This window comes from Panulirus ornatus, chromosome 19, assembly GCF_036320965.1.
Source record: "Panulirus ornatus isolate Po-2019 chromosome 19, ASM3632096v1, whole genome shotgun sequence".
In the NCBI taxonomy this organism is placed as follows: domain Eukaryota; kingdom Metazoa; phylum Arthropoda; class Malacostraca; order Decapoda; family Palinuridae; genus Panulirus; species Panulirus ornatus.
Genome location: NC_092242.1, coordinates 67434566 through 67460960, shown reverse-complemented (window position 1 = coordinate 67460960; position 26395 = coordinate 67434566). Strand labels below are relative to the sequence as shown.

The 26395-nt window shown below is 39.8% G+C and overlaps 2 protein-coding genes across 4 annotated transcripts in view; one reads left to right on the top strand and one right to left on the bottom strand.

The window, feature by feature from the left end:
• The window catches only part of LOC139755657 (protein mono-ADP-ribosyltransferase PARP3-like), a 53318-nt gene extending 34573 nt beyond the window's left edge, over positions 1 to 18745 (bottom strand). Inside the window, exons 1-4 of one of the 3 annotated variants that reach the window (XM_071674283.1) lie at positions 18648 to 18745; positions 10927 to 10988; positions 7638 to 7782; positions 5071 to 5202 (exon numbers count right to left, since the gene is read on the bottom strand). In XM_071674283.1, coding sequence (XP_071530384.1) covers positions 5071 to 5202; positions 7638 to 7782; positions 10927 to 10988 — 339 coding nt within the window. In that variant the 5' untranslated portion in view covers positions 18648 to 18745. Of the gene's footprint in view, positions 1 to 5070; positions 5203 to 7637; positions 7783 to 10819; positions 10989 to 12127; positions 12279 to 18647 lie in introns of those variants that run through there. The other 2 variants (XM_071674284.1, XM_071674285.1) reach the window with 2 other exon arrangements.
• Positions 18746 to 23148: 4403 nt separating this feature from the next.
• LOC139755655 (vesicle transport protein SFT2C) overlaps positions 23149 to 26395 on the top strand; it is a 12978-nt gene continuing 9731 nt past the window's right edge. The window contains exons 1-2 of the mRNA XM_071674276.1: positions 23149 to 23434; positions 25191 to 25342. Coding sequence (XP_071530377.1) covers positions 23204 to 23434; positions 25191 to 25342 — 383 coding nt within the window. The 5' untranslated portion in view covers positions 23149 to 23203. The remainder of the gene's footprint in view (positions 23435 to 25190; positions 25343 to 26395) is intronic.

Below are 26395 nucleotides of genomic sequence, written 5' to 3'. Positions count from 1 at the left end.
ATGGTTTACCCCAGACGCTTCACATGCCCTGATTCAATCCACTGACAGCACATCAACCCCGGTATACCACATCGATCCAATTCACTCTATTCCTTGCCAGCCTTTCACCCTCCTGCATGTTCAGGCCCCGATCACTCAAAATCTTTTTCACTCAATCTTTCCACCTCCAATTTGGTCTCCCACTTCTCCTCGTTCCCTCCACCTCCGACACATATATCCTCTTGGTCAATCTTTCCTCACTCATTCTCTCCATGTGCCCAAACCATTTCAAAACACCCTCTTCTGCTCTCTCAACCACGCTCTTTTTACTTCCACACATCTCTCTTACCCTTACATTACTTACTCGATCAAACCACCTCACACCACACATTGTCCTCAAACATCTCATTTCCAGCACATCCACTCTCCTGCGCAAAACTCTATCCATAGCCCACACCTCGCAACCATACAACATTGTTGGAACCACTATTCCTTCAAACATACCCATTTTTGCTTTCCGAGATAATGTTCTCGACTTCCACACATTCTTCAAGTCTCCCAGGATTTTCGCCCCCTTCCCCACCCTATGATTCACTTCCGCTTCCATGGTTCCATCCGCTGCCAGATCCACTCCCAGATATCTTAAACACTTTACTTCCTCCAGTTTTTCTCCATTCAAACTTACCTCCCAATTGACTTGACCCTCAACCCTACTGTACCTAATAACCTTGCTCTTATTCACATTTACTCTTAACTTTCTCCTTTCACACACTTTACCAAACTCAGTTACCAGCTTCTGCAGTTTCTCACATGAATCAGCCACCAGTGCTGTATCATCAGTGAACAACAACTGACTCACTTCCCAAGCTCTCTCATCCACAACAGACTTCATTTTTGCCCCTCTTTCCATATATTCATTATACTTGATCACCATTTCCTGTGTCAGTGATGAAGCATCAGGAAACAAGACAAAGAATGGCCCATCCACTCACATAAACAAATTTAGACATCTATTTAATAATTTATTATACTTTGTCGCTGTCTCCCGCATTAGTGAGCTAGTGCAAGGAAACAGACGAAAGAATGGCCCAACCCACCCACATACACTTGAATATACATACACACCCACACATGCACATATACATACCTATACATTTCAATGTATAAATACATATACTTACACAGACAAATACATATATACACATGTACATATTCATACTTGCTGCCCTCAGCCATTCCCATCGCCATCCTGCCACACATGAAATGGCACCCCCCTCTCCCCACATGTGCACAAGGTAGTGCTAGGAAAAGACAACAAAGGCTACACTTGTTCACACCTAGTCTCCAGCTGTCATGTATAATGCACCGAAACCACAGCTCCCCCTCCACATCCAGGTTTTACAGAACCCTCCATGGTCCACCCCAGACGCTTCACATGCCCCGTTCAATCCAACGACAGCACGTCGATCCTGGTATACCACATCGTTAGAATTCACTCCATTCCCTACGTGCCTTTCACCCTCCTGCATGTTCAGGCCCCGATCACTCAAAATCTTTTTCACTCCATCTTTCCACCTCCAATTTGGTCTCCCACTTCTCCTCATTCTTCCACCTCTGACACATATATCCTCTTTGTCAATCTTTCCTCACTCATTCTCTCCATGTGACCAAACTATTTCTTTATCTATTATATGTTGTCGCTGTCTCCTAAGTTAGCGAGGTAGCATAAGGAAACAGACGAAAGAATGGCCCAACCCACCCACATACACATGCATTTACATACACGTCCACACACGCATATGTACGAACCTATACATTTCAACGTATACATATATGTATATACACAGACATATACACATATATATAATTCATACTTGCTGCCTTTATTCATTCCCGTTGCCACCCCGCAACACATGAATGACAACCTCCTCCCCCCGCATCATGCGAGGTAGCGCTAGGAAAAAAACAACAAAGGCCACATTCGTTCACAATCAGTCTAAAGCTGTCATGAATGATGCACTAAAACCAGAGCTCCCTTTCCACATCCAGGCTCCACAAAACTTTCCATGGGTTACCCCAGATGCTTCACATGCCCTGGTTAAATCCAGTGACAGTACATCGACCCCGTATACCACATCGATCCAATTCACTCTATTCCTTGCCAGCCTTTCATTCTCCTGCATGTTCAGGCCCCGATCACACAAAATCTTTTTCATTCCATCTTTCCACCTCCAATTTGGTCTCCCACTTCTCCTCGTTCCCTCCACCTCCGACACATATATCCTCTTGGTCAATCTTTCCTCACTCATTCTCTCCATGTGCCCAAACCATTTCAAAACACCCTCTTCTGCTCTCTCAACCACGCTCTTTTTATTTCCACACATCTCTCTTACCCTTACGTTACTTACTTGATCAAACCACCTTACACCACACATTGTCCTCAAACATCTCATTTCCAGCACATCCATCCTCCTGCGCACAACTCTATCCATAGCCCACGCCTCGCAACCATACAACATTGTTGGAACCACTATTCCTTCAAACATACCCATTTTTGCTTTCCGAGATAATGTTCTCGACTTCCACACATTCTTCAAGGCTCCCAGGATTTTCGCCCCCCCCCCCCATGATTCACTTCCGCTTCCATGGTTCCATCCGCTGCCAGATCCACTCCCAGATATCTAAAACACTTTACTTCCTCCAGTTTTTCTCCATTCAAACTTACCTCCCAATTGACTTGACCCTCAATCCTACTGTACCTAATAACCTTGCTCTTATTCACATTTACTCTTAACTTTCTTCTTTCACACACTTTACCAAACTCAGTCACCAGCTTCTGCAATTTCTCACATGAATCAGCCACCAGCGCTGTATCATCAGCGAACAACAACTGACTCACTTCCCAAGCTCTCTCATCCATAACAGATTTCATTCTTGCCCCTCTTTCCAAAACTCTTGCATTCACCTCCCTAACAACCCCATCCATAAACAAATTAAACAACCATGGAGACATCACACACCCCTGCCGCAAACCTACATTCACTGAGAACCAATCACTTTCCTCTCTTCCTACATGTACACATGCCTTACATCCTCGATAAAAACTTTTCACTGCTTCTAACAACTTGCCTCCCACACCATATATTCTTTATACCTTCCACAGAGCATCTCTATTAACTCTATCATATGCCTTCTCCAGATCTATAAATGCTACATACAAATCCATTTGCTTTTCTAAGTATTTCTCACATACATTCTTCAAAGCAAACACCTGATCCACACATCCTCAACCACTTCTGAAACCACACTGCTCTTCCCCAGTCTGATGCTCTGTACATGCCTTCACCCTCTCAATCAATACCCTCCCATATAGTTTCCCAGGAATACTCAACAAACTTATACCTCTGTAATTTGAGCACTCACTTTCATCCCCTTTGCCTTTGTACAATGGGACTATCCAAGCATTTCTCCAATCCTCAGGCACCTCACCATGAGTCATACATACATTAAATAACCTTACCAACCAGTCAACAATACAGTCACCCCCTTTTTTAATAAATTCCACTGCAATACCATCCAAACCTGCTGCCTTGCCGGCTTCCATCTTCCGCAAAGCTTTTACTAACTCTTCTCTGTTTACCAAATCATTTTCCCTAACCCTCTCACTTTGCACACCACCTCAACCAAAACACCCTATATCTGCTACTCTATCATCAAACACATTCAACAAACCTTCAAAATACTCACTCCATCTCCTTCTCACATCACCACTACTTGTTATCACCTCCCCATTAGCCCCCTTCACTGAAGTTCCCATTTGCTCCCTTGTCTTACGCACTTTATTTACATATTTTGTTATACTATTTGCCATTTCCCACGTTAGTGAGGTAGCGTTAAGAACAGAGGACTGAGCCTTTGAAGGAAATCCTCACTTGGCCCCCTTCTTTGTTCCTTCTTTCAAAAAATTAAAAATGAGAGGGGAGGATTTCCAGCACCCCTCTCCCTCCCCTTTTAGTCGCCTTCTACGACACGCAGGGAATACATGGGAATTATTCTTTCTCCCCTATCCCCAGGGATATATATAAACACCCATACAAGCAAATATACATACATAAACATATCAACATATACATATACATATGCATACACAAATATATATATACACATGTACATAGCCATACTTGCTTGTCTTTATCCATTCCCAGTGCTACCCCACCACACAGAAAAACAGCATTGCTACCCCCTGCTTCAGTGAGGTAGCACCAGGAAAAGACAAAAAAGGCCACATACGTTTACACTCAGTCTCTAGCTATCATGTAATGCACCAAAACACAACTCCCTATCTACAACCAAGCCCCAAAGACCTTTCCATGGTTAACCAAAGATGCTTCACATGCCCTGGTTCAGTACACTGACAGCACGTCAACCCCAGTATACCACATCATTCCAATTCACTCTATTCCTTGCACATCTCTCACCCCCTTAAAATGTAGGCAAATTTTCTTTGCTCCCAAAAATTATTTGGGCTCAAATGCCTTTCCATGCAATTCCTTTCCACAAGCCCCATTCACTCGAACATTCAAGAAAAATAAGGAAAGGGGATACATTTGGAAATTATGGAAGCGGAAAGGAGGTGGAAGTGGTAGAGACACAAGTTTCACGATACCAACCATTGTTCACTCAATAATTCTAATATCACCATAACATTACACAACTTCTAGTTGTATCAACAAAGAAAATTTTTTCTCCCAACATTACTGTACATAAACTACTAAAGAACAATTATTTGTCAATGGCATCAGCCCCATGGCAGTTGTAGACTGGCTGAGGGTGGGCCTAAGTAATAAGCATACAACTACAATCAATCTAGTGTTATTTGTAAAGGATAAGCAACAGCTGGTGCCTCCTCACTAGAATCACAAGGATTAAAAGGGACCGGCCCACACATTTCCAGGGATTATAGCTTATGTTCACACCACAGATAAGATAAATACTCACAAAAGTGGGTTTGGAGTTGTAAGATAGTGTATGTAACCATGAATAAGAATATAAAAATCAATTTCCTGTACTTACTAGATTAACAACACTTACCACACGTCCCCAGCGGGTAAAGCATACGTAAACTTTCTTGTCTTGAATAACCTGGATGATGTAAAACTTGTTGTTATTGTGGCCGATGTTGGTCTGGTTCAGCATACAGGTATAGTCTTCATAAATGGCTGCCTGAATAATTAAAGAATGGAAATGACAATTATTCTTTCATATACACCTGCAATGAATAGCCAAAATGAATGTATATCTGAATATTTTGCCAATTTTTATGTTTACACGAATAAAGATGGTAAGACCACTATTTCTCTCAAAATTTGACAGTTAACACCCATATATACCCATCTATTCCAAAAGCGTCTATTCTGTTCACTGTCCATGTTTCAAACCTGAAGGCTGGGGATTGTAGAACTAAGTTGCCAATCAGTCCCCTTCCATATTCATGGTCTCACAGTTTTCCCTTTCATACTTCTTCCTAAGATTTCAATTACTTTCTCCTGGCCAGCACTCTCCATTATTCCTCCTTTCTCTTAAAAACCAATTCCATACTCTAACTAGCATCTACCTGTAACTTCCTTCTTTGAAACATAATGTAAAACTTTCAATAACAGCAATTTTGCTCTCCACTTAAAATTCCAAGTCTTCTGCCAATAAGATAGTCATCTACCATCAGGTTTTCTGATCAGACTTGAGCTTAGCACCTTCTCCTCTTTTTGGTTTCATCCTTTATTTCCACATCTACACATATGTTTATACATATATACTGAAAAGATGTGTTGCCATACTCAACCTTCTCAATGTTCAACTGCAAGTTAAATGTCATCTTTAGTGAAGCTGTGTCATCAGGAATACAGTTTTGTCAAAAGAGTTTTCCCTGCAACTGGAAGTGGTACTGCCTTGTGCTGTAGGAGAGTACAAGCCTCGAGAAAGAGATCCTAAGTAACATCATAACTCTTTATTGGCAATTGGCCTTGGTTTAATAATAAATAAATATACTGAAAGGCAAGGTTACATCTCAGTGCTCTGTCTCACTTCATGCCTACCAAAATTTCACTACACACACACTCCACTACTAATTTTGCAGATAAATTTTTGTTCTATCCATAAACTCTCCTTGTAAGTACTACTTGGCTTTTCAGTGCCTCCCTCATCACATTCCAGTGCACTTTATCATATATTTTCTGGTTCCATAAATGCAGCATACATTTCCCTTAGAGTTACTAAACTCCACCTGCTGGTGGTTGCATCACAGGTGAGAAGTCTCCTTCTGCCAGGCTGTATTACCATCACTGAATGGAAAGGAGTACACTCTTGTCAAGAACTTTTTCACTTCATAAGGGTCCATCATTTCACTGTGTCTGAGTGGTTTGCAGCCTCAAAGCTGCAAGAATCCCAAAAAAGAGGTCCAGAGGTAAGATAATAATATTCATTTATTTATTTATATATTCTGCTTTGTCGCTGTCTCCCGCATTAGCGAGGTAGCGCAAGGAAACAGACGAAAGAATGGCCCAACCCACCCACATACACATGTATATACATACACGTCCACACATGCAAATATACATACCTATACATCTCAATGTACACATATATATACACACACAGACATATACATATATACACATGTACATAATTCATACTGTCTGCCTTTATTTATTCCCATCGCCACCTCGCCACACATGGAATAACAACCCCCTCCCCCATCATGTGTGCGAGGTAGCGCTAGGAAAAGACAACAAAGGCCACATTCGTTCACACTCAGTCTCTAGCTGTCATGTAATAATGCACCGAAACCACAGCTCCCTTTCCACACCCAGGCCCGACAGAACTTTCCATGGTTTACCCCAGACGCTTCGCATGCCCTGGTTCAATCCATTGACAGCATGTCGACCCCAGTATACCACATCGTTCCAATTCACTCTATTCCTTGCACGCCTTTCACCCTCCTGAATGTTCAGGCCCCGATCACTCAAAATCTTTTCCACTCCATCTTTCCAGAATTAATGAAAATGATGTTAAAGATAATCAACATCATCATCATAATAATAATCATTTTTTTAATACTCGGTTTTCCACATAAGCAAGGATGAGCCATGAACAGATGAAGAAAAAGGCCTTATTCACTCATCCTCTCTCTGTCATGTGTAAGGCACCATATCAACAACTAGGCCCCCAGCAGCTTGATATGCCCTGGTTTAGTCTACTAACACCATATCATTCCAATTCACTCTTTTCCATGCACACTTTTCACTTTCCTGCATGTTCAGATACCAGGCAATCAAAATTTTAGTTATTCCATCATTCCATCTTCAATTCCTTCTCCCTTTTTTCCTTATCCCTTCCACTTTTGACACGTAATCCTCTTTGTCAACTTCTTCCCACGCATTTTCTCAATATATCCATACCATTTCACAAGCTATCCATGTATCCAAACCATAAAAATAATAATAATAACAATAATAATAATAATAATGATAAAAATATAAAAAACTAGCTTTTCTCTTTATATTCTATACTTTTCTACTACCATGTTCACAAAATCTTTTTTTTCTAATCTTCCACACCCTACCTTCAAAAATTACATTATCATAATAGAAAACCACACTTACCTTCGGAAACTCTACAAGAAGCACTGAATCCGGTTTATATTTTTTAGGTGTTGAATTCTCTGGTGCAGCTTCCTTGGCCTCATTGATAGCCCGTCTCAACTGAGTGTTAGTGCTTTCCTCTCGTTGAAGCTTTGCTGGCGGTTCACTGTGTGGAATGTTTACAATTTACTACACAAATCATGCACACAAGTTTCTTGCAGTCAAGTGAAAAGTTAGTAAGGAAAATTGATGGGATATCATTCCATCCCATAATAGTGGTCCTGGGGTTGTACCATAACTTTATTCATACACAACAGCTTCTCCCACCACAGGGTAGAATCAGGAACAGATAAACAATGACATCCCCTCTATCTGTCATGTTTAATGAAATGAACCTAGAGACCACCACCCACAACCAAGTCCCGGAGACTATCCCAAGGTTTATCATGACCACTTCATATGTCAAAGTTCAGCCCAAAGACAGCATGTCAATTCTACACCCCACCCCTTATACTAGAACTTGAGTACAATAAATTCAACTCTCTGAGTGTGGTATTCTGAAATCATTGTTTTAAATGCACAAGGGTAATAAATTGTTTTCTGTTTCTCAACTTAATTACTATTCCTACAATCCTTTTTAATGTATTTCATCATTTTGTTGCCGAGTATAATTCATTAAACAAGATTAACATAAAGACAAAGGTGCAGTGCATTCCGAATGTGGTCTTCAATCCCAGATTCTTATGAATATGGCAGTGCTATGTTCTATTCTTCCAATACCTATTATCATCAAAGAATGGCAAAGCTATGAATTCTTACATTAGACTCAGCAAAGTTGGTTGGTTTTGATCTCTACTATATATATTTTTCTAGAATGTTACATCCAAATGAGCACTTTTTCCGAACAGATACAGTACAGAGAAAGTGCTCTCCTAATACAGCTCCAGTTAGACTCAGTGGAAATTCCTCTTCTAGTTTCTTTAAAATCTCATTGCAAGTAAGGACACTTCTTGTTGATTTCAGCAACTTTTCTTTATAACAAACAACAAAAAAATAACAAAGTGGGACAAGAGAAGTTTTTCATACTTGATCACAATTTCCCCCATTAGCAAAGTAGCACCTGCAACAGATGAAGAAAGGCCACATTCACTCACAAACATTCTCTAGCCATCAGGTGCCATGCACCGAAACCAGAGCCCCTATCCGCAACCAGTCCCCTCAGACCTTTCCATAGTTTACCACAGCCACTTCACATGCCCTGGTTCAGTCCATTACAGCACATCAATCCCTGTACACCATGTCATTCACATTCACTCTCCCGTGCACACTTTTCACCCTCCTGCATGTTCGGTCCTGATCACTTGAAATCTTTTACACTCCATCCTTCCAACTCCAATATGATTCACCCCTTTTCCTCCACTTCTAACACATATTTATCCTCTTTGTTAACCTCGCCTCACTTGCTCTCTCCATAAGTCCAAACCATTTTGCCACACATATTTCAGCTCTATCAACCACAAACTTTTTATTACCACACCTCCCTTACACCCACTTATCAATTACTCTGATAAATCACCTCAAGCCACACAGCCCTCAAAACATTCCATATCCAACACATCCATCCTCATCTGTATGTCCTCATCTATCTCAACTATTTTCATGCCTCACATCCATGGGATATTGCTGAGACTTCTTTTTTTTTTTTTTTTTTGTCGCTGTCTCCCGCGTTTGGGAGGTAGCGCAAGGAAACAGACGAAAGAAATGGCCCAACCCACCCCCATACACATGTATATACATACGTCCACACACGCAAATATACATACCTACACAACTTTCCATGGTTTACCCCAGACGCTTCACATGCCTTGATTCAATTCACTGACAGCACGTCAACCCCGGTATACCACATCAATCCAATTCACTCTATTCCTTGCCCTCCTTTCACCCTCCTGCATGTTCAGGCCCCGATCACACAAAATCTTTTTCACTCCATCCTTCCACCTCCAATTTGGTCTCCCTCTTCTCCTCGTTCCCTCCACCTCCGACACATATATCCTCTTGGTCAATCTTTCCTCACTCATTCTCTCCATGTGCCCAAACCATTTCAAAACACCCTCTTCTGCTCTCTCAACCACGCTCTTTTTATTTCCACACATCTCTCTTACCCTTACGTTACTTACTCGATCACACCACCTCACACCACACACTGTCCTCAAACATCTCATTTCCAGCACATCCATCCTCCTGCGCACAACTCTGTCCATAGCCCACGCCTCGCAACCATACAACATTGTTGGAACCACTATTCCTTCAAACATACCCATTTTTGCTTTCCAAGATAATGTTCTCGACTTCCACACATTCTTCAAGGCTCCCAGAATTTTCGCCCCCTCCCCCACACTATGATCCACTTCCGCTTCCATGGTTCCATCCGCTGCCAGATCCACTCCCAGATATCTAAAACATTTCACTTCCTCCAGTTTTTCTCCATTCAGATCACCTCCCAATTGACTTGACCCTCAACCCTACTGTACCTAATAACCTTGCTCTTATTCACATTTACTCTTAACTTTCTTCTTCCACACACTTTACCAAACTCAGTCACCAGCTTCTGCAGTTTCTCACATGAATCAGCCACCAGCGCTGTATCATCAGCGAACAACAACTGACTCACTTCCCAAGCTCTCTCATCCCCAACAGACTTCATACTTGCCCCTCTTTCCAAAACTCTTGCATTCACCTCCTTAACAACCCCATCCATAAACAAATTAAACAACCATGGAGACATCACACACCCCTGCCGCAAACCTACATTCACTGAGAACCAATCACTTTCCTCTCTTCCTACACGTACACATGCCTTACATCCTCGATAAAAACTTTTCACTGAGACTTTTAAACATACCAATTTTTGCCCTCCCAGGTACTGATCACTCTTTCCAACATGCTTCAGTGTGGAGACTACTAACATTATTGATGTATTACTTGTTTTTTCTTATCCACATATACATCACACTACCTATGAAGTGGTTCTGGCATTCTTTCCTCTAACTAAATTACCCATGCCTTAAAAGGTATGTTTTTCACTTTTCTGTATTCCAAAACTTAAATTCTTAAAAGTGAATGATTCTTTTACTGTATAAATCAATGACAAGAGATATCATAATTTTCATTTCTTATGGGAGTGAATGTTTATTTCTCACTTTTATCAAAATCAAAATATTCTTCTTCACTGGTAGACAATACTTTAGAGAAAATCCTGGTTCCAGTAAAGCATGGGTCTATGACTCGACATATCTTCAGTACTCACTCATCCACATCTGTCTTGCGCTTGGCACCTCTCTGCCTTCCTCTTCCTCGACCACGAGCCATCTGAAATTAATAAATAAAAATATCTCTATGAATCCTCTATATGAATATACTCCAGTGATAAATAAAAATCTCCACTTTCCTTGCTTAATGCATATGTTCACCTACTTTGTAAATGTGCTACAGGGATTTAAAATCCTTTAGGGAGTACAAGCAAAATTTTGCCAAAATTTTAAGTTGAATAGGAAAGGCCTAAATTTTAATTGAAAACAGAAAATAACAGAACTTGGATGATAAAATTAATCAATTTCAAGTGACATGCAACAATGATGGAAGTAAATTGGGGGATTAAGCTTGAGAAATGAAGTACAAGGAGAAAATATCACAAACTAAAATTTCAAAGTTGTAACATACTTTTTAAGATGACCTGTAACAAAGGGTAAATAATAGGGCATTAACTTTATAACTGGAATTATGTGCTATCCTTATGGCCCTTAAATTTGTCAGGAGCTCAGGTTGATAGTCTGACTGTAAATCATTCTCTTTCCTCATTAACCAACCTTAACAAATAACTAATGCTGGGCTTACTGTATACTTTCTCTAGGTTAAATCACGTGCTCAGAGCACAAGATAACGCTGATAAACAACCTGAAACTTGTGTCTTGAAGGACGAAGGTGATTACCCCCTGTAAAAACAGGCCAATAGCCATAAAACCATAATTCTGAACCTTCATGTGTAATACAGCCTCTCACCAAGGTACTTGCAACTATCTTGGGAGTCTGATAACCACTTTCCCCAAAGCAGCAGAGACCATTTTTCACACTCCTTTCACCACACACAAACTTTACTGCTCTTGCTCAACACTACTTGCGTTTCATCAGAAAATATAACTTGTGTTCCAAAACGTATTTACATTTTTTATGGTGATTCGATCTACACCATGCCCTCCTACAACAGTTAGCTTTGGATAACTTTCTTCTTTACAATCCTTCTCTTGTAACCATAGAATATCAAACTTCTAACAGTTTTTTGACTCAGTCTGACCACCGGTGCTAACTTATTAAACGTATTAGTAATCTCATGCAAACTGTTCCTACGCTTGGTTTTTACAAATAGTAAAAGTTGTGTCAAGTGGGCCATTGTATTTTGTTGGTCTCTCACTTCTACTGCCGTTTTCGACATAACCTCTCTCTCAACGTACCGATTCAGAAATTTAAGGACGGTAGAAGTACACATTTTCAAAATTTCAGCAATTTGTCGCCCACTTAAACTGCCATCACATAAAGTTGCAATTGTTTTGTTCTTGACATTTCTCGTTTCTTTCACCCGCTCAGCCATCTCGCTAGCAGACGACAAGTAAACAAAAGAAGGGCAGACAATTCTCACTTATTTTAATGACCTGTGACACTAAGAAATCGCACCCAATTTCAGTAAAATTATTTGTTTAGTTGTTTTGTATTGTAAGTATACGAGACCAAAACCCACTAAGAATTTGGTACAACAATTTTGGCGGCAATTGTGCGGAAATACTTTAGGCCAACGTCACTTGGTCACTAAGAAAATTTTCATTTCTTCAAAAATGTGCGAGAAATATAAAAACAGATGGATCAGTATGTGGCATTTATAGATCTGCAGAAGGCATATTATACTAATGCTTTGTGGAGGGTCTTCAGAGTATACGGTGGGAGGTAAGCTGCTAGAAGCAGAGTTTTTATCAAGATGTAAGGTATGTGTACGAGATGGAGGAGACGAGACTGGTTCCCAGAGGAAGTCAGTCTTCGGCAGGGATGTTATGTCCCCATCGTTGTTTACTTTGTGGATGGGGTGGTTAGGGAGGTAAATGCAAGAGTTTTGGAGAAAAGGGATGAGAGGGCCTGGGAAGGGAGTCCATTGTTGTTCGCCGATGATATAGCACTGGCGGCTGATTCGAGTGAGGAGCTGCAGAAGTTGGTGACTAAGTTTGGAAAAGTATGTGAAAGAAGAAAGTTGAGAGTAAAGGTGAATACGAGCAATGCTATTAAGGTTGAGTACGGTTGAGGGACAAGTTAGCTGGGATATGAGTTTGAATGGATAAAAAATGGAGGAAGTGAAGTGTTTTAGATATCTAGGAGAGGATTTAGCAGCGAATGGAGTCATGGAAGCTGAAGTTAGTCATATGATGAGGGTGGGGGTGAAGGTTCAGAGGGCAATGAAGGATGTGTGGAGGGCGAAAATGGGCATGTTTGCAGGAATAGTAGTTCCAACAATGTTATATGGTTGCGAGACATGGGATATAGATATGGATGTACGGAGGAGGTGGATGAGTTGGAAATGGAATGTTTAAGGACAATATGTGGTGTGAAGTGGTTTGATCGAGTAAGTAATGAAAGAGTACGAGAGATGTGTGGTAATAAAAAGTGTGGCTGAGAGAGTAGAAGAGGGTGTGTTAATATGGTTCGGAGATATCGAGAGAATGAGTGAGGAAAGTTTGACAAAGAGGATGTATGTGTCAGAGGTGGAGGGAACGAGGAGAAGCCGGAGACCAAATTGGAAGTGGAAGGATGGAAAGAAAAAGATTTTGAGCGATCGGGGCCTGAACATGCAGGAGGGTGAGAGGCGTGTAAGGAATAGAGTGAATCGGAACGATGTGGTATATGTCGGGGTCGACGTTGCTGTCAGTGGACTGAACCACGGAATGAGAAACGTCTGGGGCAAACCATGGAAAGGTATGTGGAGCCTGGATGTGGAGAGGGAGTTGTGGTTTTGGTGTATTACACATGACAGCTAGAGGCTGAGTGTGAACGACTGTGGCCTTTTTTGTTTTCCTGGCGCTAACTCGCTGAAGCATGGGGTAGCCATGCTGTTAAACATCCTGAGGGGCGGGGTGGCGCAGGAATGGATATCCGAAGACAAGCGAGCATAAATATTTATATGTGTATATATGTATATGGCTGGGGATAGGGGAGAAAGAATACTTCCCACGTATTCCCTGCGTGTCGTAGAAGGCGACTAAAAGGGGAGGGAGCGGGTGGCTGGAAATCCACCCCTCTCGTTTTTTTTTTAATTTTCCAAAAGAAGGAACAGAGAAGGGGGCCAGGTGAGGATTTTCCCTCTAAGGCCCAGTCCTCTGTTCTTAACGCTACCTCGCAAATGCGGGAAATGGCGAATCGTATGAAAAAAAAAAAAAAAATGTATATGGCTGTGTATGTATATGTGAATATGTTGATATGTAGATGTACGTGTATAGGCGTGTATGTATATATGTGTGTATATGAGTGGATGGGTCTTCCTTCATTTGATTCCTACCGAAAAATCCTATCTTATATATCTTAATTATGGGATATTTTTCCCCGCACATCGAGATTTGTTAGATACCATAGCTTTAGAAACAGAGTCCATTAGAAAAGATGTCCCTAACACTACCTGCACCACAGTGATAATGAAGAAACCTTCAACCTATCTCGGTTTGAATTAGCATGGTGCAACTCTCACCTATGCGCCACTACCCACAGACTTCCCCGAACGCCAGTCCTCTGGTGAACGATGGCAGTCCTGTCTAACACAACGTGACGCAATGCTTTCTGAGGGTCTTCCGAAGTTCCGCTTATCTTTACCACCTGTAGACTTTTCGTTCTCCCTGCCTTATTGTTTCATTATGTTTCATTGAGGTGTCCTCCCATCACGATGTTTTCATAGTTTTCCTATCACTTTCCTTTCGCTGGCCTTCTACATCTCTCCTGATTGTACTACCGATCTCTTTCCATCACACTTCCTACGATGTGCTCCCATAATATTTCTACTGTCATCCCTACGGTCTGGTTGCTCTCTTACCGTCACTCGCCAGGCTCCCTAACTTTTGCTTATTTTTCAAATACACAAGATGGAGCATCCTGTCCTAACTTGTTCCACTGTTCAGCACAATCCGTAATATTCCGTAGCATTTAGAAATCAGATTATTTGATGACAAGATGGAAAATATTTGTCAATCTTGTTTTAATCTGTGCTTGGCCAGGAACTTTCATTCAGGGCAAATAATGTTTTGGTAGTCTTGTTTGAATACATTCTACTGCAAATTAAGGAGAAATAAAAAAAAAAAACCCTGCAAATCTACGTTAGAGGAGTTGATTTCCCTGGAATTCTCACAAAAAAAGGAGCAAACGTGCCTGACTTAAAAGAAATCTTCGCTGAACGTTCAATTATATCAGAAAATCGAAGGCCGTCTTAGGCTTAACAAGGACGAGAGACCTCTTCACTTCCAGTACAAACTAAACTATGGTAGTATGACAATGGAAAAACTATTTAACAATGAAATCAGTTTATTTCTCAGGTACATTCAGTGGGAATAAATTCTACGCAAAAAATCTCGACCGTTCTAGGTTTAAAGGTGAGAAATGGATATGGTACGCCCTCTGGGTCCATAAAGCCATAGTTATGGGCACATTTAATTATCATCATTCAGCTTGAGTATTAGAAATGTACTCGCTCTCAGCTAATTTTCACTAATGTTATGTTGAATGTTTCGATAATCTTTGATGAACGTGTTTATTGATAATTATTATCTTGAACAATAACAATTGTAAGATTAGCCTCTCCTATTACTGATAAACAAACAACAGCGAGACGATATACGCTTATCAGAACGACAAACATGAGTGTGCGATTACTATGCTACTTGCTATTACTAACGTCATTTACGAGTGCTATTTGTGTTTAATGGGAAGTGTTTAACACCTGTTGTTCCGTCTTAACCTTGTATAGATGCACCACGTCTATATGTACGCCCACAGACATCCTAGCCTATGCTAGGTACCATTTGCATGTGTAAAGATTACCAATATTACGCTTGACACGGCCTTTTGTCAATGAAAGCCAATTCTCGGATGTCATTACTAGCACAGGTCGGATGTGCTTGCTGACACAGGGCGGTCCATGTATAAATGACAGGTAGTAGGTTCTTAGTGGATGTATGTGATGTAAAATGTGATACAGTTTCAAATGAAATAAAAATGCTGACTTTGTAATAGCTCCTGATATTGACGATGACCAATATATATATATATATATATACGAACAAAGTGCATATGAACACGCACCTTCATAGAACATACAAAGCTCCAACAGCCAGGATCGAACCCGGGACCCTTGTGCAACAGGCGGGAGCGCTACCGTTCGGCTATGATGGCACCTAACTTTTTCTTCTATGATGTGCGTTCAAATGCACTTTGTTCATATTCATATACCTCAGCGTTATACAGTTAGGTTCGGTAAAATGCTATCTGCTGGCTGTGTGACCCCGATGGGAAATGACCCGTGTTGACCCCATTGCTCACCAACGTGAGACGAAGGGTATTCTAGTACATAAGATTCGAATAGTCATTTCCCAAATTGGCGAGACCATAGCCTAGCGGTAGCGCCCCCGCCTTTTGCACAGGGGTCCCGGATTCGATCCAGGCTGTTGGTTTTTATATATCATAACCTAAAGGATCCTTTTTCTATGGGTTTCTGCGGCTTCAAGGCTGCTTGATAGCCAGTTGTGAGGAAAGGATCAACTAATTAGGAATGAGTTCTTCTGAGACTGTACACTGGTGATACATCGTCGCCGTTGGAGGCGTGTAACTCAACCTAAAGCAGAGAGAGAGAGAGAGAGAGAGAGAGAGAGAGAGAGAGAGAGAGAGAGAGAGAGAGAGAGAGAGAGAGAGAGAGAGACTTTTAAATCTTTATCAAGTTGCCGGCGTTCACAGGGGAATGGAGTGGACAGGAGGATGGTTTGTTGGGTGTTTGGGTAGGGGGGGGGGTGGAGTGGGGTGGGGATTGAATAGCTGGAACACGGTGCGATGGGCAAAGGGTTGGGTGGAAGGAGGAGGATATATAAATAGACAGTATGGGATGAGAGGTGGGCAGGTAAGACTGAGAAATACATATTGAAATGCGACATAACGAGCTCATCTTTAATTCCTTGTGGATACTGAAGAGTTTAATGTATCTTAAAATAGCTTTAAGGCCTCTACGGTGTCAAAATTGTATTGGAGTTAAATTTTCTATCAAAACTGAACGTCAACTGTGAAAGAATATTATTGCATTCTAGATCTTCATATCATCACCATCATCATCACCCATAATGTGGTATAAAGTCATTATAAACTAAATTTATATTCATGAAGGTGGTATGAAAAATTCCTTTAGTGGGACTTAAGAGATTTGGCAACTCTTCATATACGCTTCCGGAATGTATGTACATTTACCGTCACCTATCACTACTGTCACTAATTTTCTTCCATAAAGGTAATGATATTTAATATTACTTTATTCCAACTCCATTTGTGTCTATGAATTCATACTACAATTTCCTAAATTCTTTACATATATAATCTAGTCTTACATGAAAGAGGTATTTGGCATCTCTTTATTTGTGTGGTTGCCACAGTCATTGATCCCTCAATTCATGTTTGCAAGTGTAGACGAATACCTTCAAGAATTTATAGATATTACTTCAATGCGTCTTTTTCTGTATATCAATACTGTACAACAGAGCACTTTGTTGCCAATTTATCGAACCTAGACAAGTCCTGAAAGCCTGCGATAAGACAAACAAGATCTGTAATCGATGTCATGTAGTGCCGTCCACAAGGCGCCAACCGGGAATCGGGAGCCGAAAGATGTTCTCCCTTCAAGGGAAATATATTGTTTTCTAAGCAATTCCTGTATTACACATGTCATCTTTGGGACTCTCAGAACCCATTTCTGATAAGGGGAACTTAAGCCCCAGTTTGGTTGCTGCCCTATATATAGGCGAACCCTGAATTATTAATAGCGACAGCTTCAACGTGGGTCACAAATGAATTTTACTTTTAGCCTTTTTCACCTCTATGAATGCAGCCAAAAAGTAACAGTAATATGAAGCCTCACAGACAGACATATCAAGTATGGATAGAGGTAATTTTTCCCCTAGCAAATAATACTCGTTGGTAACCATGAACGATCATACACGATTTATACTAATTCCCTAATCTTTAATAGACCCAAGTCTTCGACTTTAAACTACTACATAAACAAAGTCCCCTTGGAAAACCTGAAATTGGCTTATGACCGAGTTCGTAACTGGAAACGCAACTCACAAGTTTCACTTTTTTCCCCTAGGATAATCAAAGGCCTGTGTTTATTACTAAGTACCCACCGTTGAATTTGCCATGGCCAATCTAATTACATTATTCCTGTAATGACTTGTCTAGTTATATCCACGTTTACAAATCTAAAATAAACATCATAGCATCTATGTATAAATATAGCCAGTCTTAGATCAATTTAATATTTCTAACAAAGTCTCACCTGCCTATTGTTGGAATATTATACACTAGCTTTGGTTCTTACAATTTTTCAATGTTCAGTGCCTCAAATGTCCAACATTCTGGGAAAAACACAACTCGGCACCGGTCCGTTGCCAAGGTCACACTCGTCAGAACAGAAACAAATAATATTGATTCACTCTTACTTTATAATATGCTGCCTTGCATATATGTATTGACTAATATCGAAATAATCTTTAATTGATAAAAAGAAGTTCCTTATCTACTAACGACAATATACAAACCTGATATGCGGGACACCCCATGCATTATTTGCGGTTACCGGGTACAATGACATGCAGTTCCAATCACACAAGGCATGCTATCATCCAGGATTCCAGTATATATATTAAAGTAATACTCTAAGCTTATCATGTGTACCAGAAACAAATTAAATACCTTCTTTCAACTCAAAAATCACACAACTTGTTAGTGTGACTCTCCTACCGTGCTCCTTCTCTGCAGGTCTCTGATTCTGAATGCCAGAGGCCGCTCGCGTTCAGTTGAATTTACTTTGCGTTAGTTGCCAAGTATTTCATGTAGTTGTCCAAAATATAGAGTAAAAATGCACTTTTCACGACTTGACAACTCTCAGTAATGAAATACAATTAAGTAAATTAACTGATCCTTGCAGAGATTTTACTTAGACACTTGTAACCAAGCCAATTAATGAAGAAAAATATAGCCAATCAAGTGACTCGGGAACAAGTTATCGCGACGAACTTCTTGCTCTTGCTTGTCGAGTTGGGAACGAATCCTCTAAAAAAAAAAAAAAAAAAAGTTTTAGGGAAGGGGATCTAGGATGTAAATTACAATGAAATATAATTCTAAGTATTACATATATGATGTAGAACATAAATGATACTCCTTCAAACAGGGCGTTAATTTCAAAGTTTTCACATAATATTTCCTAACATTTGCTCCGTTCCTCTAACATACGTAAATAAGAATGTTTGTAGATATACTTGACAGCAGATCATACGAAATGGTATAATAGTTCCGAGAGAGCTGTACGGGTTTCAGTCTTAGGCCCTAAATGCAAATAAATGGACAGAGGCTGGATGAATTAAAAACGAAGTGGCTACGGACAATATATGGTGTTAGGATGGTTGATTGTATAAAGAATGACAGCGAAGGAGAGAGGTGTAGTATTAAGTGCAGTGCAATTTGGAGATGACGAACGAAGAGATACTGAAAAAGAATATGCATATCAGAGGTGGAGGTGGGTAAGGGGGAGACGGGAAGCTATGAAAGATATGGAAGGATAAAATGAAAGAAGCTTTAAGTTATCCTGACCTCAGCACGCAGGAGGGTGAGGCGTACATAGGATAAGGGGTTTTAGTGTAATGTATTATACAGGGGTCAACGAGCTGTCAATGGGCTACACTAGGACATGTGAAGTGGTTGGGGAAATAAAAAAGATGGTCTGTGGGCAATGGTGATGAAGGGGTATCAAACCCCGATAGTCTAAGGGGTCCAAAAACAGAGAAAAAATATAGAATTTCCTTAAATCATCTCAGTGCCAGATATTCGAGCCCTAAATATGAGCAAATCCAATTTTTCCTTAAATTACCCAAGGGCCCGATAGCACAGGCGACCCTGAAAATGAGAACCGACGTAAATCAACCATAGGGCCTGATATCTGAGTAGCCTGAAAATGAGAACGTCCACATCTCTTTATATCATCATTGTCTTTATCATTTCTAATCCTAACAGCCCCATGAGTTGCCACAGAGGCACTTGCCTCCGATTTAGTCAAGGGGAGGGAAGGGATGCGATTAACGAGCTCAAAATTGTGATGATGATGAATACTGAACATGAGTGAATTAGAAGAAAATATCATTTCTCCATGTATATTAAATATTTTGGGTAAGGTGGCTCTGGTTTCTAATTAATCAATCAATCTCAATAACCTTTTCACGGGGTTCCAGCAGCATCGCGACTGCTTAACAATCAGTGGCAGGGAATCGATGGATTTCTTTGAAGTGAGAATGTTCCTCGACAATATGTACTCTCTACGCCTAGTGCCTATAGTTCAACCGTACTGAAGGCGACTTGTTCCACCCGCTGCGTAACCTTGTGCGGGCGGAGTTCAGTTGCACCATACTCACGCAAGTGAACTCTAGCGGGCTTTCCGTGCGTCTCATGGAATTGACGTTCAACGCACGACCTCATGCGATAAACTCATGGAAAATGTTTATTACCGCCAGTTTTGTCGTGTTTCATGAAAACTCAGGGCATCTACTGTATCTTGCTCAGCTACAGGACTCTAAGATGATTCTAAAATTGAATGATTAAATCTCACCGATGCAGGAAATTACTTTTCAGGGTGTTAATACTAAAAATGTTTACAGGTGAGTATCCCTCAAACTCCCCGCAGGAGTGATAAGTTCGTGTATAAACAGAAAACAGGCACTTTTATATCAATGATTCTTGACTCAGATGTTGGCATCTCTGCATATCTATCCATATATATATATATATATATATATATATATATATATATATATATATATATATATATATATATATATATATATATATATGGGTATGTTTGAAGGAATAGTGGTTCCAACAATGTTGTATGGTTGCGAGGCGTGGGCTATGGATAGAGTTGTACGCAGGAGGATGGATGTGCTGGAAATGAGATGTTTGAGGACAATGTGTGGTGTGAGGTGGTTTGATCGAGTAAGTAACGTAAGGGTAAGAGAGATGTGTGGAAATAAAAAGAGCGTGGTTGAGAGAGCAGAAGAGGGTGTTTTGAAATGGTTTGGGCACATGGAAAGAATGAGTGAGGAAAGATTGACCAAGAGGATATATGTGTCGGAGGTGGAGGGAACGAGGAGAAGAGGGAGACCAAATTGGAGGTGGAAAGATGGAGTGAAAAAGATTTTGTGTGATCGGGGCCTGAACATGCAGGAGGGTGAAAGGAGGGCAAGGAATAGAGTGAATTGGAGCGATGTGGTATACCGGGGTTGACGTGCTGTCAGTGGATTGAATCAAGGCATGTGAAGCGTCTGGGGTAAACCATGGAAAGCTGTGTAGGTATGTATATTTGCATGTGTGGACGTATGTATGTACATGTGTTTGGGGGTGGGTTGGGCCATTTCTTTCGTCTGTTTCCTTGCGCTACCTCGCAAACGCGGGAGACAGCGACAAAGCAAAAAAAAAAAAAAAAAAAAATATATATATATATATATATATATATATATATATATATATATATATATATATATATATATGCCTCGATACGAAAAATACTATATGTAGCTTTCTTTCTTTAGCTCCACAAACTAGTAAAAGAAAGACAGATAGCTTATATAGAGACTTTGAACGGCTCTTTACCTCAATGCACTCACCTCCACTCGAAAATTTCTTTAGCAATGTCTCCTCGGCTAGTCCTCGTCTCTCCTGCAGCAGAAGCATCACGAGCATTCGGAAATATCTTCCTCCTGCAACAGATCCACGGGACTTAATCAATGCCTTCTCCCTCCTCCAGCACAACCATGGAACCTCAGCATCGCCTCCTTTCTCGACAACGGCTCCTCACCCCAGCAAACGTAAGCACGCTTTCTTCTCCCTGCAGCTGCACACAAGATCATACTTTGATCAACCCACATATCACCATGGAACTCCTACTTCACCTCTTTTCCTTTGCCAGCAATAGCAGATTACTTATTGTCCTTCTCTCTACTGTTCATATCATCAGAGCGTTTTTGTGTTACTCATCATGTTCACCTTATAAACTACTCCCTCATTTCTAACACATCCTTATCCCCCCCAAGTCAGGCCTAAGGTAATTCTAATTGCACCTTCACTCTTCACCATACCGTTATTTTTACTACTTATCTTTAATACACACTCAGATCAAAGCACTTTCACTAAACAACCTGAATTCATGAAGGCATTTTATCAAGTTATTGGCTTTGTTGTTTGATTGTCTTCTTCTGTATTGTATTTGCTCTTCTCTTGATTTGCATTTTTCTCGTCAGCAATCAGCATCATAACATTGGTTAAAAGGCGACGGTGTGCTCCATTAATGTGCGCAAAACGCAGTACCCTTCACACTGAAGAGAGGCCATTCCAACCTTGAGTTAGTCATCTCAGGAGGAAAAGGACAATTACCTGCTATTTTTCTTTTTCATTTTGCTCTCTTGTTACATTCTCAATGCATTCTGACGCCTGCTGGATGTGTGATAAGTCGATGGTGAAGGATGAGCATTTGTTGAAAAATTAAAACGGTTGGACTTGATCTCCCTCTTTAAGAGAAGGCAGCGGATTGTCGTCTTCGAAAATGTTCGGTTGCCGTTGCTGGAGATTGGATGGATGGCAGCCAAGTCACTCGCAGTCCATTCAAGTCATAATCGATGGCATTCCCCCTCTCACAAAGTTGGGTGACGAGATGCACAGCTGTTTTATCATAATTGGTAGCCTTAACCAATGCTTAGTATATTTGTCATTGCTGTTGCCAGTTCATCTGATTTGATTGGGTGCTCATACTTTACACATTTCTTACAAGAACACATAATAGTAAGAAAAACAGAACTCAAAGGGTGATACAAAAATCATAAGAATTGTAAAGCATAAGTAGCATCGTGTCTTCCATTCTCTTTACATGTACCATAACGGTAACCTATTTTGCTCTAATCTTTTCTACAATTGTAAATTTGAAATAAGCTGGGTGATTTTGACCCATAACTTAATAATTATGAAGAAGGCGACTCTCTACATGTCTTCGCTTATTGTAATAGTTCAGTCCTGTTGCAAATGTTCATTACCCCAGCGATGATTCATACTCCAGATACATGAGGAGGAATTCAGATACTACAGGAAATGCACCCGTGTTAGGGCGATCCGGGTACTGGAGGTGAATGCGTTCGAATCCGGATACTGGAGGTGAACGCACCTACTACGACAGCAGACTTCACACTGATGACGTATACATGTAAACAAAAATGACAGAATTAAACAGAGAGCTGAAGGAGTATCTGTCTCGGGGAGATGGCAAGTCGGAATCTAAGGAGCCACTGTTGCCGACTACCATTAGAGACATCAAGATCCCAAAGATAAGTTCCTGGTTTTCACGAAATGGCACTATTGGAAATGGAGACGAGGAGACTGGATCCGCTTCGTCGTCATCCTCTTGGTTTTCATCTGCACAAAGTGACCCTTGTTTGCCCAGCTTAGTAAGTTTATCTTACATAGTTATGTATACACTGCTTTAGGTACTCGGTTTATTCACGTGAAAATACCAATAAATATGAATGTTTATAAGGGCCTACTTTTATTTTGTTTTTAAGGGCCTACTTTTATGTCAAAAATCATATGTCATTTTCATTTATTAGAATAAATTCTGAAGAGTATCTCAGTGTAAAGTCCAAATTTCTCGTCTGTTTTAAGTAAATGAAATCTAATCACAACATATGACTGCATATTACCATGTGAAATTAGGTAACTACGTTTAGGGCACTTCAGAAATATCCTTAATGTTGCATTTTATCTCTTTGAGAATGACAATTTGCTATCTGGACAATACAGTAGAGATGCAGATGCTTGATTTCGTTCTCTTTGAGTACAATATGGGGAGGGTTATGAAGTTCTGCAAAAACGTGGGGATACTTGTGTGAAAAATGTTAATAGATCACCCTCCCCTAAAAACTTTCGTGCACCACTTTTCTGGGGAAAACCTGTTATAACTTCAGCGTTATACCATGGCAATATGAATTATGTTAACTTTTTTGTACAAATCTTTTTACGTTTCATTACATAATCGAAAACAAATTTGACAAAGATCCACCTCCGCAAATCCTGTGGGAGATCTAAATATCTTCATTGTTATTTTATGGTTGTTAGGGAAATTCTAGTTTTAAGGATTAAAGAAAGCCAAAATATATAATTCTATGTTACAAGTTTTAAATTTTAAACAGCTTTTAAAGTAAGCTAACATAGTGAATTTTGTGTAATGAATTTTAAGTTTTAGGATGTTTTTCATACTAAAAAACACTTAATAATGAAACCAATACCACAAAATCCTTCAATGTTATAGTGTTTATTTGTTGATGTACAGAAAACACAATAACTTATCTAGAAACCGAACCAAGCCAAACTTACTCCAACTTTTTTTTTACAGAGATTGCTTTGTGTGGAACAGTTTCACCTACAACAGCAAAGCCATTATATTGTGCTTTTATTTCCTAAAGTCAACATTTTCTCATGATTATATCTTCTGCACATAATTTAGAGCACATGTTGATTTGGACACAGTTAATGGGTGCTACAAGATGATGTTTTCTTAATTTATGGTAAAAATCACACATTATCTTTACACCAAAAGGTCCATAAAGTTTTTTCTTGAACTCAAGAATGTGAGGTAATCCCTGTACATAACAATATGAAATGACCCCCAGGGGTTTCGGTCAGCCAACTATGCCATCATGAGAGGATATGTAGTCATAGTTATTTTCTCCTTGTGGCACTTTATTTTTGGAATTTTTCTGGAAATGAAATGACTGTATGCTATATCTTTGAAAGAGGAATGTTACTAGAGAGAGGGTTTCACATCCACTTACTGTTGCATTCTATAATTTTAAATTTAAAAATTTGAGAGGGCTTTGAAGTTTAAGAAAATTGTGGTTAGATACAGGATTTTGGAGATGTTCCTTTTGTATATCAACAGATAAACATAAATAGTTTGTTTGATTTTGTGGTGTTTGTAACATGCTAGAATCTAATGGTAACTCAATGCTTCTCAGCACAAAAAAGATAAAAAACTTAAAATCATTTTGCAAATTATTAATTTTGACTTTCTTTAAAAGATATATAAAAACTTTATACTATTTGCATACGATTACTTATTCTGGCTTCCTTTACTCATCACAGTATTACTTAACCTTTTGTAAATGAGTGATTAGTCTAATAACATAAATAAATTTCCATTTTCAGGGTAGAAAACAAAGGATTCTTGGCTTCTTAGGTTGTGTTGTGATGGGCCTAATCTGCTTCTCTCTGGCTGCAATGTATTTCCCAATCTTGGTGTTTAAGGCTCGCAAGTTTGCCTTGCTATTCACTCTAGGCAGCGTGTTCTCAGTATTAAGGTACAGTATTTGTATTACAACAGTATTTTGAATGTGAAATGTGATTAGTGCATGCACTGCCGTGCAGAAGCAGTACTGTAAATTTTCTTTGAAGATACTTAATGGAGATTGGGTGTCTTACTCAGATATTGATAAGTTTTAGCTGGTTATTTGATGGTATTCATTCATAGCAGAAGCTACTGTGTATTTGTAGTTTTCATTATATTATCTTTTGCATATTGATGTGGCAAAATAAGAAATTCCAATTAACTTGTTTCTTTTTGAGAAATTGAAACTTTAGTCATAAAGCCCTTGGGTAAATCATAAACCATTTAATAAACCATTATGCTTTTATGAGGTGTCTTTTTTGAGTCAGTTTCCCATTACAGTGGTCATTGGTTTAACTACTATATAGCCAAGAGTAATGTGTAAACCTCATTTCACCTAGATGGAGAATGGAGTTAGATTTATTTAGAGTTGTAGCACTTTACCTACACTTGCAAAAGCAGCATCTATACTAGGGCAGGAACACCTGATCTCTGATGTTACACATGTAAAGGATGAAGCTTTTGAATCTCAGGATGTTAGCTAATCACAGCCATCCTATTTTTGCTGGCGTTTAGGTTTGCTCAGTAACTGGGGAGGTCACATGAGGCATATTGGATATGCTACTTCTCCATTTTTCACCTGGCAGTATGTTGATTAAGCACGATTGGATGGAGAGTATCACAGTATTGAGCTTTTAAATTTTATTCATTTAGCCTCATTAGGTACTTGCAAGTCTCAGGACTGAGGAATTTGCATTGCTTTGCTTTGAATATAACTTCTTTGATGATGGTGGGATACATTTTACTGGATTTCTTGGAGGAATTTGAGCTTAGAATTAAGTTCATGTTCTCACATGGCTAAATGGAGAAAAATGCTTTGAGAGATTTCAGATGTAGGAGTTGAGATACGAATATTTTGAGTGATATTTTAGGATTTATGATCATCATAGGGAAGCCAGAAATAGTTATATAGTAGATTTTTGGGGACGGATGAATTGTAACAGTTTACATATAAATACTAATTAAC